The following is a 17,085-nucleotide window of genomic DNA, read 5'->3' as shown; positions in this document are numbered from 1 at the left end:
GAGAAAGACGGAGGGAGAGTCCTTGACTGCCGGCTGACCTGCAGGGTGTTTGTGCCATTTGAAAGAGAGCGTTCTGATAGAAAGGGAAGACGAGGAGAGGATTGGGAGTTTATTATACACAAGCCAGCAAGTGGTGACAGGCGAGCCGAAGGAGGAGGCGAGAATGATGAAGTGTCCGTTTTGTCAAGCAATGAGAATGACACCTGAACTGCTGCCATGTTTCTTTAAGGGTTAGATTGATGAACTGGCTGCCACTGTCAGATTCAGGCTGTTAGTGTGGGCCACTCAAGTGACGTCACGCTGGAGGAACATCACTCTGACACAGCTGGGAGGAAACTTAGCTCAGCTCAGTTCTTCTGTGTTGGACTAGAATTTTCAGTGTTTTATTTAAACTGTAACCACTTTCATTTCTTTCTTATCTGGGTAAAAACAGAAAAGGAGCCACAGAAATCTCAATAGGTTGGCATTAAAAAAAAATACAATTGTGATACGCTATTATGCGAGTGTTGCGCCGACCAGCGCAAAAAGACAGTTTTAGCTTACAAAAGTTTACATTATGACCTTTACAATACAAGCTTGATTAATTATTATTGTGTCTTTCTGCTAGATAAGCTAGGAAGTTTCTACAAACCAATCCCCTTCAAAAAAACAAAAACCAGAACATTGCAGATCCGCTCAAGGAGAAGAAGAAGAATTAGCTCAAAGAAACTTTTCTGCAATGCTGTGTGTTTCTGCTAATAAAACAATTACACACACCATAATTTTAAATGTGGTATAATAACTTAAAAGGTCAACATATAGAGAGACTTTAACCTGGACTGTTCGACCATTGTGTCGGCGTTTTACAGAGTTACGTTTGTCACGATAGCAGGACGTGCTAAAAGCAACGACAGAATGCGGGCAACATGTGAATGAGATTTCCTACATTGTCAAGCATGTTAAGGTCAAGCACTCACACTTTGATTCCCTTTGCAATCACAAACAACATCAGAGAACGTGTTCGATAAAAGCTGAAATAAAAAGAGCTGTCTTGACTTGTAACTAAACCACAAATGCCTGAATGCGTGTATATCCTACATCAGTGGTTCCCAAACTTCCCCGAGTCCTTGACACTCTGAATCGCTCAACTGCTCTTCTGTGTCTTCCCCTCACCCTCAACAGATGGCGCTAGCACAACTGGTGGCTACCAGCATTGCATTAATGCTGGCTCTGACAGACAAGGTACTGCAGGTTCTGGAGCGCTGAAAGTTTCTGCTGCTCCCATGGGCGTCGGACCAGATCATTTCTATTCATGTTTGAGCAAGTTAGGCAACACTAGGTTTTTTGAGGGAGAATCCCCTGAAAACCCACCCATGGCCCGCAAAGCCTCTGACTGGCTAGGACATGGCGATCAGGCTCAGAGCCAATAAGAGGAGAAAGAGCTGGTCTTTGCAGAGATACTACACTTTTTGTGTGTGCGTGTGTGTGTGTGTGTGTGTGTACTCCCTGACGTAACTGTGCGTACCCTTGGGTGTACACACATTCCAGTTTTTTAAATCAAATTCTCATGGCTTTAGATGTTTATTTTTACAGGGACTGTGGAACAGAGACGGCAGTTTAAAAAGCCACAAATGGAAAAAGAAAGACTGTTCACAACTCTGACAAAAGCTACCACAACATCCACGGGCCTGATTAAGTAATCAAACTCATCTGTTTGTCAAACATCTTTTTTTCCCAAGATGAAAAAAGGTGAGGCACTTGTAGAAAACACAAACACCTTCTCCGCTATCGCGGCTTGATCGAGGAGATGGAATTAGTGTGAAGGAGGTGAAGAAATATAAGGTGAATTTTTTTTTTTCACAGCAGTGTAAGCAGAGCATTTCTGTGTTGCCATGGAAATGGTTGATTCCTTGTTCCGGTAGAGGGCCTAGGGCGTCCCATAGTTTGGTTATGCATTTATACTCTCCCCCCATAGATTTAGCCCGAAGACACTGAACCTCTCCTGATGAGCAGGCTGGCAGTGCAGTGTTACACCATCAGTAAATAGTCTACAAAAACACGTTGGAGGTAGGAAGACGAGAAAGATGGTTATACATTCTTCAGTTTGGGTTTTGTTCTTCCAGGATGTCCAAAGAAATTAATTGTAGCTATTAGTCTTATGTTCTTAATGACACCTCTTCTCTCAGCGCCGGTTTCTGTGCGATACCAAATATCCTTTTAACAACGATCCTAGAACATGAAGTATCTGGAACCTCTGCACGAGTGAATGATCGACAGGAGCAAAAGCAACGCCTACTAATATTAAAATGTCATGGGTTGTAACTCGGAGTACATTTGGCTCTGGAAATATATGCAGGCAAAGCCAAAAAAGATTGATTTTTATGTCCCAAGCGGTGCATTGTGAGGAGGGAAGGTGCAGCTACAGTAATCATTCCTCTCCTCTCTGTAGTTTATCCCCGACTGCCCTCCAGCACTTGTCTCCTCGGTGAGGAGTGAGGTCAGGACCTAAATACATGGCTGTACCGACCGCTGAGCGCCAACAAGCTTTAAAGCTGTCAAGACTGTCCCTCTCTCGTCTGCTCCCTCACCTGGCCTTCCTCTTTGTTCTGACAATTTCCCCTCCTCCGCCACGTTCACACCTCCGTCGGAGCAACGCTGCGTTAACTGGCACTGACAGACAGGGGAAGTAAAAGTAACCTAGATGAGAAAGATTTTTTTGGGTACCGGAGGTAACTGACTTTCCAATTAGAAATAATTCTCAAGTTACAACACTGGATGAATAGTTTCTTTTCAGAATGCAGTGAAAGCTGGCCATGGATATTTGGCAGAACTCCGTGCAACATCTTTAAATCACTTCTTTTGTCAGTCGCAAGGATGTTCCGCTGACATTTGAGAAACTGGAAACAGCAAAAGGTTTGATTGAAAAACGATTGTTAATTAATTTTCTGTCAACCAACAGATTAATGGCCTTAAACACACATCTTTCTCTGACACCATTTTTATTCATAAGCACTTATGGTGGAAACCTAGCGGGAAGAGTTTGATATGTTAAAAGTAGTGACGGTGTCCTGGTGATGTAACTGTTCTCTGATTGGCACAGACCATGGAGGTGCTTTGTGCACCGTGGAAACCATGCCAACGGAGTTTAAAGGAGGAGACTTTGTTGTGGTGGCAAATGTCACTGAGACATCCTGCATTAAGTGGCAGGATGGGGGGGGGGGGGGGGGTTAGACAGATTACAACATTGTAAACTAAATTGATTTCCTCTACCATGGGATGGAGGACGCCATATCTCTCTCATGATCAGTTGCCCAGACCGACCAGAGGAGGCGACAGTGCAGGGACCAGGATCCTTATCCAGCTTCCTGGGGACACCCAACCAAGCTAGCGGTAACAGAGACATTTGGCCCGGTGACCCCTGCCCTGACTGACCCATACATCACCGAACGTTGTGTTTTTGAATCAGAAATTAAAAAAAAAAAAAAAGGATGGTAATTGACTCTTCATCAGCCCCGGTTTCTACGGCACCAGGATGCAACTTTAACACACTACTGAGTCCATCTCATATCTTTTTCTTTTTTTTTTAGGTCCGACTAAAACAACAATTACATTGTTTTCATTATTTTCTTGGGGGAGGCGTTGGCTGCAGGAGGCTTGGTAAGTAAGCTAGCTACTGTAAGCACAACATTTGTTGACCAGACCAGAAAATAACATATTCTGCCCAAAAGTGTTGAAGGTTTACATCCTGGCAGAGGAAAACTCTTGTGTACGCAGGTTTCTTTTTGTTTTAGTTTGTTATTCCGCTAGTCTGTTGTAGTGTGATTCAGTAGGTACATTTTCCCAATCAAGTATTCAAACTCCTGCACAAGTTTTACAGAATAGGTTTGGGGACACAACCTTGTTGCTAGGCTTAACCTAGAGCTTTGAAACGCAACAACAAGAACCTTAATAATTTAGTGTTCCAATACCAGAAAAAACAAAAAAACAACAACAAAAAAGGAAGGTCAGCATCTTCCTTGTAGTACACAACTGAAATATTCTTCAGCAGAAATAAACTGAATGTCATACCTGCAGCAAAAATATAGCTGAAATAGGGTTTCTGTACCGTCAAAATGAAATAATGCATGTAGCTGGTGGTGATCCCCGTTTGAAAGACAAATGTGGACCCCCTCAGATCACTTTGTAGTTTTTCTGTTCGACAAAAGGTGTTCCTCTGGCCTCTTGAAGACCACTATTGTACTTTCGGAGGTAACAAATGTACCTTTGAAGGAACATTCTTCAAAAGTGTACCTATAAGTAAAAAAAACAACAACAACAACAAAAACCCAGAAAAAAACCTGTTCTTGTTTCCAAGATCCATTTTTGAGTGTGAATGCACATCATAAAGAGAATCCTGCATGAGGTGAACAAATAAAAAAAAAAAAACTCTTTATTTAGCAAATACATGCTCTTATTTCCTGATATTCTTTAATTGGCTGGAATTTTATTACAAAAATATCAACAGCTGCTTCAGTAATGACTAAAGAAGAAAAGATTAATGTTCTCTCAACTTGTGATGACAAGCTGGCGGCCAGTCTCCACCAGACCTTTAAAGTCTATACCTCCGTACTCACCTCGCCGTGAGGCTTCCCCCCCCTGCCGCCGCTGTGTCAATACACCAGCATCACAAGTGAAAGCGGGAGTGAGTGGGAGGTGAGGAGCAGACTGGGAGGAGCAGACTGGGACATTTGGTGACTGCAGAAGACACGAATAAACCTCACAAGCTCCGCCGCTGAAACTTTGCCAGCGGTGAGGCTGCACTGTCCACTCTTTAATGTTTGAGCTTGCTGTGATCCACTTCCGTCCAGCGTGGGAGGTCCCACGTGTATCCATCACTAAAGGGTGTTCTATTGTGCTACAAGCCAGACTGCAAAGGAGGATTAAACATTGCAAACATCTACCCTGAATACAGGTTTTTAAGGTGGTACAGCACCAAGAGGGTTTGAATCGAACAAAACATGAAAGAGAACAGGGCTCTGGTGGAGTTCTTCACACTATGAGGAAATCTGTTTAGTCGCGTGGTCTAATTAGAATCTACCCCCCCCCTCCCACACACACACACACACACACACACACACACACACACACACACACACACACACACACCAGAAAGTCTTAGTTTCTTATTGGCCCGACGGCTCATTTACCCTGCACTGATTAATTAAGAGAATTGATTGGCTGGAATAATCGCCTCACTGGATAACCAGGCCTTAATGAGGAGTTAATTGAAAAGTATGGGTGACTAAAAACAGGCAGACAAAGACAGCGACATCATGAAAATCAAGCAAAGATTTCCAAACTGTTTTTCCTTCATTTGTCTTCATTCATTTAGTCCTTTCTCAGTTTCTTCGCCCCACTCTATTCCAGCTGGTGATGTGCCAAGAAAGGAAAAAAACAAGGATTTATGACACCCACGGGCTCGGAAACCACCAGGACAAACTCATATTTCAGTGTATTCTCCGAAAAATAAATGAAGGCTTTTGTGGCTTTCCCTCAGTTGACCTGATGTTGTTTCTTTGATATGACTCAGCGAGATGTTACTTCACTTCATAATTACACACGTCAGAGGCAAAAAAAATAAAACGGTGGTAAAATGTTCACCGTGAATAAAGAGGTATTAAGTGATTTCTGATGGTTTTCAGCCTCTACATCCTTGTCCAGACTGATTCTATGATTCATCACGTGACTGTATTTCAGTTAGGGATTACAGAATCTGGAGTTTTAAATCCACTTGTTGACCTCCTCTTTTCTTTCAATCTACCACCAGGATAAATCAACACACTCTCATCGCTATGAAAATCAACCACACTGTTCCGATGTATCTCCCAGGCTGTCTCTTCTCCCAAGGATACTGCTTCTTTCCTTCATGCTATGACAGGAATCTTTCCAATACCGCTCCAACTTGACCGCTCAAAGCACAACAAGGACAGTTAGGATCTTGTAGAGATGACAAAATGCCAGGAATGATAATTTGATAGAGCGGAGAAACACGCCTCCGCACTTAAAAGCAGAATGGATGCTGCAGCAGTGAATCATGGGAGAAAACCATAGAACCCCATCACATCAGGCCCCCCCCCCCCAAAAGAAAGGAACTGGAGGATGACAACGGGAGTCTCACACACACACACACACACACACACACACACACTGTAAGCTATTATCGTGGAGCAAAGCAGAAGCTAATAAGTGGACTAATGAGATCTGCTCTCTGGATGTTACTCTCCGTCAATCCTGCCAGAACCAGGATGAAGATGTGACGATACCAAGTGATAGATCATTAATTAATAAAAGATGATCATATCTGCTAAGCCTGGGCAATAATAAATAGCGATGTGCATCAGGTATTCAGAAATAACAATAAAAAAAACAAAGTTTTCAATAGATTAATAATAAAGTAATCGCCATGAAAGCACATAAGAATTTCACGAAGTTTGCTCGTATGAGCAAGAACCCAAAGCACGCTTCCCACCTGGATCATAAGTAGCCAATCATATTCCTGGATGCCTGAGCGTGACAAACACACGGTAAATCATTTACGCTGTGTGTTTTTTCAGTGGTACCGTCCACTTGTGACGCAGCGGACAGATTAAGAGAGAAAACGAATGCAGCCGGTGTTCATTGTCCACAGTGAAAGAACAACTCACCACAAACTACTTTTTAAAGTAGCGATATAATGAAAAACTCGCTTTTGGATCCCTGATACTAACAAAAAACTGGGAAATAAGAGTAAAATCAATTAGGTGTAGGCTAGCTGGCTACGTCGTTTTATGTTTTTAAAGGAGCCACTCAGATGTGATGCTCCTTAACGCATCACAAGGGGCTTCATGGGACTCACACTCCCCCCACGAGGTTTTCCTCATGTCAGATGACAGAGGGAGAGCTCTGACGACGGTAAACGCTTTGAGGTTTCAGACACTCTGAACAGCTCGCCAGCCCCAACAGTAACAACAGCCGCTGGAGTCACGGCCTGTTGAGCTGCGACAACAAGCTTTTTGACCGTCAGTTTTAGTTAATGAGACCAACAAAATGAAAATATTCAAGTGGGAAAGTTTCATGTATTAATAAAAAAAAAAAAAGCCATATTAAATCCTTTCATTGATAATAATCCATAACCGGAGACTTAAATGGAAATATGTAATCACGATACAGTTTTCAGCATCCTAGCTAAAAGTGATGGGATTCTCGTTAGCGGGTGTTGAATAGGTTATAGCTGGATTCATTGAGGTCCCTTTCTAGGCGCCGAAAGTGGGATGTTCAGCTGCAGCCCAGGATAAAGAAGCGTTACACGCTTGTTGGCTGAAGAAGATGGAGTGTCAGTCAGCTCTCAAGGACACTCAGCCATGCACACCTGCCAGTTATCATCTCCGCTGATTCCTCTCCTCCTCGCTTTATTACGCCAGCACCCCTGCACCCCCACAACCCCTCCCCTAAGTGCTTCTGGCGCATCTGTTAACCTGACAGCGGGACACCTGTGGAGACCGGCAGGCTGGGCCAGAGTCACCAGGACCATCCAGAGAGCTGCAAAACAGGATATTAGTCCAGAATGAAGTGTAAATGCTGAATGGGGGTGGGGTGGGGGGGACTGCGTGAGGTTTTGGGAAGCCTCCTGTAGATTTCACTAACTTCCACTTGACATCACCTCCGCTCTGCCTGAATGAATCATCTAATGACCAGGAGAGAGGAGGAAGAGGAAGAGCAGGAGGAGGATGGTTGCAGCTCTCTGGGAAAATAAAACCCTGTCAGTCACAGCTGGATCGCCAAAGATCTCAGAAGAGCTTTCAAGGCGCCACTATCAGAAGTACTTCAACTCATTGGAAAAGGCTTCTAAAGGAATGAATAAGCAGCTTTCTAGGCTGCGCACACCGTTGGAAACGGCAGCTGGAGATCCCAGTTACTGACCATCTGTCTGACAGACACAAACACACGTAGTCTCATATCTGCATCCGTGAGCTGATCTTTTGTTGCGTGAGAAGCACCTCTGTGCCGCGTCCTCGCCGCAGCCTCCCCTCACGGGGGAGGCGGATCTCACACCTACCGTTACCGGAGATGCGGTTCTCCATCTCGCCGTGTCCAGACTGCCTCGTGGTGACACTAAGTTGCATGTAGAGTCCCATGTAATGTAAAGTCCCCAGCAGCACCCTGAACGCTCCCATTGCTCTTCTTCTGGTTGATCAGCTCTCCTTTCCCTCTCTGTCTTCTTCACATCGGGTGGAGGGGCACGTCAGAATTTTGTTTGTTTGTTTGTTGTCTTGTTTGTTTGTGTGTGTTTAAATCCAGTTGAATTGTCGTGGCGCGGAAGGGGAGCGAGGTACCTGTGAAAAAGAAAGAAAGAAAGAAAGAAGCGGAAAGTCGGAGCAGTCTCCCCTCTGCGAAAGCGGACTGACTGACTGAGTGGCTCTGCTTCCGTTCCGTCGGCTCTACATGTGGCGGAGGGAGACAGCTCACATAGGAAGTGCCGCGGCATGCAGTAGGGAATACCAGTAATTAGAGAAGTGATATGAAAACGCGTTTTTACTCACCTGCAAGAGTTTTGTCTGAGAAACGCTCACCTTGACCGCCGTGACCACACATTTCATTCATTTCTGTTGTTTCACTGGACTGTAAAGGACGTTTGTAGCGATATGAGCGTGTAAAAGCGTCCTCTTCTCAAGTAAAAGAAAAGATCCGAAGAGAAAATTTAAAAAACGTAATCTTGTTCGCTGTAAATTAAATCAAATGATTTTTTTTCTAGCATCCCGTGGAGATGAGCCCATTTTGTGTAGCATATTATTATTATTATTTGCATGTTTTATATTATTTTATGGATTTCATTGTTTTATTTTTAGAAAATCTAACCTGAGCTGCACCTGAGCTGGGTCGATATGCTCCACTCAGAGCTTTCTTCTTCTTCTGCTGCTGCTGCTGCTGCTGCTGCTGCTGTGTCCCAACATTTAGAATCACAGTAACTGTTCAGCAGCAGACCACAACCACATTAACTTCCCACGGCCCCTGTCGACTACTAAACCTGCTCTATAGAGCCATACCTCACACAACTGTGCTCTAAATTTAATAAGTTGCAGAGTTGCCATTCTCTGTTCTTTCAAACTTCCCTAAGAAGTTGTAGTTACAGTGTTAAAGGTGGCGTTTTCCTTTCCTTTTTTGTTTTCAAATCTATGGTTCTCAAAGCACTTTACTTTGTTCACTTATTCACCTATTCTCTCTCTCTCTCTCTCTCTCTCTCTCTCACACACACACACACACACACACACACACACACACTCACTCACAGGATGGAGGCTGCTATTTAAGGCGCCAACCTACTCATCAGAATCAATTAGAAGTTCGGTGTCTTGCTCACACTTTTGTATCCTGCTGTTCATCCCAGGCCTGTAGAGGGAAACTGAGGGGGGTTCCTCAAGATTCACTCTTCATCCCACTTGTGTTCTTGGATACTTGGTGTTCATGTTCCTGTTCTGATAGAGTAAGACGTTCTTCATCCACACTCGTGGCAAGAGCACACATGAGCGGTATTTGGGGTGAGTGACCGACCCACAATGATGGAAACGGGGGCAGCAGCTGCAGGTTTTCGGTCTGAGCAGCACGCATCACATTTGGAGGTTCTCGTACACAAGGAGGGGAAGCTTCGCTGTCCGTGGTGCTGAAGCGGCAGCCTCAGCGTCACTGTCCGTGTTACAGCCGGTGTTGATCACACACTGAGCTTCGGAGGGTGAGATTTCCAATGACAAGCCACACAATGATATGGGCCATTGGGCTTAATGGAGCAATATTTCACTGCTTGTGTTCTCCTCATAGATCTTAAGCACAACAGCACATTCCAGCCATGGGATTTGTTCACCTTGTTAAGCCGGATGACGCGTCCACCCCATGTATCTCCTGCAGAGCAAGACAAGGCCTTACTAACATTTACTAACATATTAGCCCTGTGTTAACTGCTCCATATATATATATATATATATATATATATATATATATATATATATATATATATATATATATATATATATATATATATATATATATATATATGGAGCAGTTAACAGTTAAGTTAACAGCAGTTATATATATATATATATATATATATATATGAATACTCGAACAAGCAAAAACGTTCCAGTGATTTTATAGGATGTTTCAAATACATGAATGAAGCTGTGTGTTTTCTTTTGAACCTAAAACATGTATTCATTTACATCATGTTGCTACGTCACAAAGGTGTTTTTTTGTTTTTAATATTGGTGGGTCGATGTCAATTAATACTCACAATGATTAAAAGAGAAAATTTGTGTTTTAAAATAGAAATTCAGATAATCATACAGAATATCATGCTCGTGGTTTCACCATTCACATTTGCAGCCTCTGTCACAAACTGGAAGTTCCGCTTAAAATTGTCCTCAGCCGTTTGTACAAGGTTTTGGGTTTGTTTTTGTTAACTGGAGACAAGCAGGTATTTTTTTTTGTACCTCCTCCTGTTAGAAGGTATATTGTCATTAACCGTCCATTAACACTTTGTTTCTCTCTGTTTTTTCATTCTAATTGAACACATGAATCCATTCACCCAGACATTTGTGTGCTTGCTAACTGCATGTGCTGCTATCATGATGATTACCAACCGATGCACTGTTTCCCTCTGGGGTATGTTCAGGCTCCCGTTTACTGAAGCATAGTAATAGTTGCTCGGTAGTATTTTTCTGTCCCCATAAAACAATAGTCGGAAAGGAAAAGGATTAGCTTTGTCCAATATTATGGAGTTAAATGAACAATTTTGTGGCGTTGACGTCATACAGCAGCTGAGCTCAGGCCCGGTCCTGACCACAGCAGAGGCGAGGCCAGGTCAACCATTTGGAGAAAGAAAGTAAACTGAGATTCATATGGAGCACTGGAAAAACGCCATATGCACAAAACAAAACTTTTGGAGGGGGTGGGGGGGGGGGACACAAGATATATTAGTTGCTCACTCAATTTAATTAATTGAGTTAAATTTCATTTAACCATTTTGAAGTCACGAGATATAATTTGTTGCAATAGTTCAATCAATTTGTGCCCATGAGCTGCAACTCCTTCCCTAAATTTATGTATTTATTTTGCAGGGGTAGTGCAAAAATTAAAGTCATGAGTTAGCCCAACCAGGGTTAGCTATATTACTTAGCTAGTTTGCTAAAGGCTAATTTGCACCTGTTGTCCCTTGACAGATAGAAAAAAACAAACACCAAAATATCAAGTACAATGTCCAAAACAGCATTTGAAAAAGTCAGTGTTTGTGAATATTGTCGATCTTGCGATCTGTACATTAATTTAAGCTGCAAATCCACTTAACAAATAAAGAAAGCAGTAGGAGCCCCCCCCCCCTATATATATACATATATATATATATATATACACACACACACACACACACACACACACCTAACTCTTTCACTCCAAATGCCATCGTCTGTTCCCGTCTCTGAGCAGCTCCAGTCTGTCAGCTCAGGTCTCCTCTCTTCCTGCCTCCTTTTCTTCTGACAGACATTAATGAAGCGAAGCCGGTCCAGTTGAGCCTCATGCCCTGTCAGCATCATTACACCGACTGTCTGTGCATGTTCACGGCTGAACGTGTCAGCTCCGAGTCTGCAGGTCAGACACAATGCACACGTCACACCCTGTGATTTTCCCCCCCGTGGCGAGCTCAGGCTGGTGCCATCTTTCCCCTGTTATCATGTTGCTCTTAGCTGTACCAGCACGGCGAATACCTCGCTCACACTTTTGTTTTCGTTTAGTGTTGTTTTCCCCACATTCACTCAGAATCACTGAAATATCATTAGATTTTATTACAACAAAGAACATTAACAGAAATCATTTCAAGCCCCCATCCAGCGAAAATGTGTTCTCTTCTTGTTCCGGTTTCAGTTGAAAATGTCAGTCATTAGCCTCTCTCTCTGAGGAGGCTGTCCGATTCCACTGATGAATGAAATGTGCTCCGTGAAAATCTGATTTGCGGAGGCCAACCTAAAAACATGTTTTGCTACATCACAAATAATTTGGAGGACAATCCTGGTCCTGAATAAACTAGCTAGTTTGCCATTTAGGAGTAAACAAGCTAGTTAGCTTAGCATATTACAGTGGTCAGCAAACATTAGCATGTCACCAGCAAGCTAAACTATCTTGTTACTCTTTTTAATTTTTACAGAAATACAAGAACAATTCAAGGCACTGTCCAACACATTCGCTTCTTGTGCTTAACTGTCTTCTGGCCTGTTTGTGACTGGTTGCTGAACAACTTAAGGATGTCTAAAATCTAACTAATCTCATTTTAGATGTGAAAACATTCAACAACCTACTGGGCCCCGACCGATATACTATTATCGGCCTAGCTCCAATATATCCTTTTGGTGTATATGTTTTTCAATACACGCTGACATAAAAAAAAAAACTTGATTTAAAATGGTGTTCTGCAGGGAGCGCTCTGGTACCCCTGCCTTTTTTATTGTAACGTTTTACATTGGTCTTTATTTAAACCAGGGGTGGGCAATCATGTGCCATGGAGGGTCATGTGTATGCAGGTTTCCTTCCAACCAAACACTTTTAACAGGTGATTCCACTGATTAACACTCCTCTGTGGCTGAAGGTGTATTCATCAGTGGAATTACCTGTTTAAGCATTTGGTTGGAAGGAAAACCTGCGTATACATGGCCCTCCATGGCACGATTGTCCACCCCTGGTTTAAATAAAGACCAATGTAAAACGGTCATATATGACAATGTGAAATATTTTCAATGTTTTTTTCTCAGAAATTAGCCTTGCGAGTTCCTTTACATACTCATATCCGTGCAAAATCGGTGAACAAAACAATAGAAAGGTCTATTTTCAGTCCAGGACAGAAATGCACTGTACTGGTTGCACATATCATTCATAGGTGATATTTTCTGTTCTATAATTGGTATCAGGCTCAAAAATCCCATGTCGGTCGGTCCCCGCAACTGAGCCTCTCTTTGTGCCAAATATACAAAGATGTTGTTGTTTGTGATTTTCAAGTCATGGATGCATGTAAACACTTGTATTAACGTCCCTGTCATGCACAGTATCAATCCCAGTGCTTCCTCTCAACAGAATACCTCCCTCTCTCCGTCCCCTCCTAAAGAAGGAGAGAAGCCCAAAAGCACAGCAGTGCACAGTGTTTGCACTCAGTCATTTGGAAAATACAATTATTCTCCCTCCCCTCGGCTGTGAAATTGCTGTACAACCGCTGTTAAACACGCCACAGTCATAATCACTGATAAGAGATGCATGGGGCCTGGCCTCCTCTGCCAATATAATATGCAAATGACACCCTGCCGCTCTACCCATCTTGTTACTAAGTGATATTAAGAATTGGTGAAGATGCAGCATGAAACCCCCCCACCCACCCACCCCCCGCCCCAGCCCACGACAGTTTCCTGCTGGGATCATGTCAGAGTATGCAGAGGAACCTGAAGAAACATGTACCAAAATGTTTCCCTGAGCTTTAAGATGCGGAGTGATTTTGTCTACGTTCCCTCTCTCTCTCACACTAAAGGGTTCTTCCGCTCTGAACTGTGAAGAGTCGCAGTCTCTTGTTTACACCATCGGGGTCACTGAGGTCACCTGTGGTTCGTCCTCCTGGGGGTCATGTGACAGTTGTAGAGTCCAGGTAAGAATTATCTACACATTTGAAGAGCACTTTTATTACCCAAAAAAACTAAAGGGCATAAATTATTGAGAATAACTTTCAAAAACAACAGTTTCTACAGTTTTGGCCTGTTCATTGTTACTCGTCATTTATCTACTCATTACATCCCATAGTCCAAACTGACCCCAAACCCCAGTGTGGGAGGCCCTGATCTGACCGGATCACGTAGGTAAGAAATCATTCTTTTCACTAATACAAAATTTGCCTGACACTGTAGAAATGATTAAAACTCCTATCAGACTAAAAATAGTGAGTTGAAGTGGGTCATCTCTCTAAAAGATCCTCCTTTTGCTTAATCTTCTCTCTCTCACCACACACACACACACACACACACACACACACACACACACACAAAGTGCTAATGTTCCTGGCTCACCAGTGAAAAATCGGAAAATATGATGCCAAAGACAGCAAGAAAAATACAGTAGGTTTGTTTGTGTGCAGCTCAACCATAATACACCTCCGCACTGATGTGTGTGTGTGTGTGTGTGTGTGTGTGTGTGTGTGTGTGTGCGCGTGCGAGAACAACGTCAAAGAACATCGTCAGTGAGCCGAGAGCTCCAGGAGGCAGCTGAGATGCAGCAGTGGGTGGGCTCAGACAAATAAAGAGGAAGTAGCATCTCTCTCTCTCTCTCTCAGCTGCTGATATACATTTGTATATTCTTCCATCTGCGTAGCGGGAAAGTCACTGTCGACACGATGCGATTCACACACACACACACACACAGACGCTTTGTCAACAAGCTGCGTCAATCCCACTGACGGCACAGCTACATTCCCAAAACAAACCAAAACGCACAATCAAGTACTTTATTACCAAATGTTTTTTCTTGCTTTTTATTACAAAATATTTTACACCTGAATCTGAAACGAACAGGAGAGTAAAAGGAGGGACAGAATGCCACCGAGTACGTTTTCGCTGTCGTTCAGTCGAGCTGCGATCTTGCTCCAGGAATCTCACCATGAAGCAGGTTAACATGCACAGTCATTCCGCCGGAACAAATGTTTTTTACACATAAATATTGTTTCCATGTCATGAATTAGATAAATTACAGATGAGCTCATTTTCATACCTCTGCTATCAAGGTTGCCCATCTGTCGTCTAGTCGGGAATGTCATTGAGAGAAGTTCCAGCAAATTTGGCTCCAAACGTCCACTGGGACTTACAGATGAAACTAACAAAAACAAAAAAACTGGTCAAAGGTTGATGTCACCTCACGCGCACGTCGCATCTGTCACTTTCTCATTAACTCGACAGCTTTGGAACGAGCGTATTTCTTTAACTGTAGAAGAGTAAAAGTACTTCCCCTGGGACTGGAGCCGAAGGTCAAAGGTCACTGTGACATTCACACAAACCACAATGCAGTTATTTCTACTTAATCTGAGTGTCATTTATAGTTTTATCTCCACAAATTGGGATAAAAAGCCAACACAAATCAGGTTATTATTAATCCGTCCGAAGAGAACTTGTTACGCTCGTTTCCAGCTCTAGATTTTTCATTCTGAGGCTCTAACTTTAGATGATTCACAGTTAAAAGAATTAGTTGTTTTGCACTGGCATTTAATACGTCCCCCTTTCAAACACTCCCGTTCTGCCATGAACCCCAGAGTCTACTTCTTTCTTACTGGCCAACCTCTGGACGTGGGTTTGCTGTGATGGACATTATATGAATCTCCAGAGCTGTCTGACCCCCCCCCCCCCCCCCAGCAGTTTCAAGTTAACTTCATAAGTTTAGCCACATTTAATATTGTCACATTTTTTTACCTGACAGAAAATAACTTTGCTTTAAATCAAGACGATGAATACAGGATTGCTGTGCATGTCAACATTCTCGGTGACTGAAGCTACAGGAAAACAGACCCATGTCGCTCGTCAGTCCCAAAATATTCCAAGTAAAGTTAAAAAATAAAGACAAATTAGAAGTTGTCTACAAGGTCCATGATCCTCTTCCTCTCCGCCTCTTTGAACTCGTCACTCTTTCCATCCCCGATGCTCTCGGCGTATTCTGCAAAACAGAGAGGCCGGTCAGAGGGTTAGCGGGCCTGATCGACCAGCAGCACCTGCTGGTGAACATGAAAGCTGGTACATAGCCTAAACTTGGTTAGGGATTGCTTGATAGTGGAAGGCACAACAACAGAGCTGAAAAACCTGATCACAGTAACACCAGGGAGGAAAAAAAGAGGGAAATGCTTCTGTACTGTATTGATGAAAAGTACCAGCAATCGAGTTTTTTAATGAATGAGAAATAAGCAACTTTTTCCTGGGTTTGAAGAGGAGGGGGGTGGAGTCGGGTGGATCTGATTGTTCTCACTTCATATTTGTAAAGCTAAACTGCGTCTGAGCACATCAATAGCGTTTTTCACTTGAATCCAGTGAACCTCTATGCAACCAAAAGTCGGAGGATGTCTCATATGCAGAGTTTCCCGGGCAGCAGCTGTACTGAACGTCTCCTCCGGTTGTGCAGTGCGACATCTTCATTGTGTACATCTAAGTGTTTGCCTCATTTCGTGCGTCTGCCTTCCTCACGAGGCCTCTGAGACGGTCTGACGGTCAATTTGTGAGTCTAATGTGCAGAGAGAGAAAGTTGCAGCTGCTGCAGTCCCGGCGGAGTCCAGACATTCGCTCTGTCTCCCAGCCAGCCTCTGAGGCGGGGATTACACGCTGAACCCAGGGATGTCGAGACAGAGAGATGAAAAAGAACGACTTTTCTCCGAGTGACACTGCAGAGAGACAAGAATGAAGGGGGGGCTTTTCCTGACAAGAGCCTGCGGGCTTCTGGAGGACGAAAACATGGCTGTCAAAGACACTGAGGAGATTTAGGTTTGGTTTATTTGGGGAGGCAAGTTTTTAATGTTATCAGATCGTAAATAAAAGCTAGTGACAGGTAAACTGGGCTCCAGGATCTCACAACTATCCTAAAATACTGCATTTTCCATAGAGAAAAAAAAGTTTGCACAAGTGTATCACTCACTTGTGTTGCTGAACATTTGTAGGAGCACAAATGAAAAATTGTGCATAACTTTTCCTGAGAGACCATAAATGCACACACTTGCATATATTAAGTGGCCTAATTCTGATTTATGACAACTAGGGGTTTTACTTGTATTCTTCACATTAATAACAATGACAATTCAACTTACTTGCAGATTCAGTTCAGTGGTTCTGATAAAAGACACAATACAACAAATAAATTACACCAAAAATCATGATAAAGTATTGAATGAGACAAGGTCTCAATATATGGGACTGGTATCGAGTGCAGCCAAACTTTATGTCTGATAAAGCCGGAAAGATTTCACGCCCAGATTGATTTGTGGGATTTATTCAGACCCCTGGATGACAATGAACTAGATTCTAGAAGAGCCCAAAATTAGACATTCAA

The 17,085-nt window shown here is 43.0% G+C and overlaps 2 protein-coding genes across 2 annotated transcripts in view; both read right to left on the bottom strand.

The window, feature by feature from the left end:
* Window positions 1-8,421, bottom strand: part of vstm2la (V-set and transmembrane domain containing 2 like a) — a 39,644-nt gene extending 31,223 nt beyond the window's left edge. The window contains exon 1 of the mRNA XM_086214098.1: window positions 8,054-8,421. Within this exon, the coding sequence (XP_086070224.1) occupies window positions 8,054-8,171 (118 nt within the window). The 5' untranslated portion in view covers window positions 8,172-8,421. The remainder of the gene's footprint in view (window positions 1-8,053) is intronic.
* Window positions 8,422-14,498: 6,077 nt separating this feature from the next.
* Window positions 14,499-17,085, bottom strand: part of ctnnbl1 (catenin, beta like 1) — a 44,206-nt gene continuing 41,619 nt past the window's right edge. Inside the window, exon 16 of the mRNA XM_086214097.1 lies at window positions 14,499-15,708. Coding sequence (XP_086070223.1) covers window positions 15,620-15,708 — 89 coding nt within the window. The 3' untranslated portion in view covers window positions 14,499-15,619. The remainder of the gene's footprint in view (window positions 15,709-17,085) is intronic.

The sequence above is a fragment of the Aulostomus chinensis genome, chromosome 9 (assembly GCF_037954235.1).
Source record: "Aulostomus chinensis isolate RoL2024-O1b breed Wild chromosome 9, RoL_Achi_v1.0, whole genome shotgun sequence".
In the NCBI taxonomy this organism is placed as follows: domain Eukaryota; kingdom Metazoa; phylum Chordata; class Actinopteri; order Syngnathiformes; family Aulostomidae; genus Aulostomus; species Aulostomus chinensis.
Note: the sequence above shows the minus strand (reverse complement) of the source record. Positions and strands in the feature narration are given on the sequence as shown.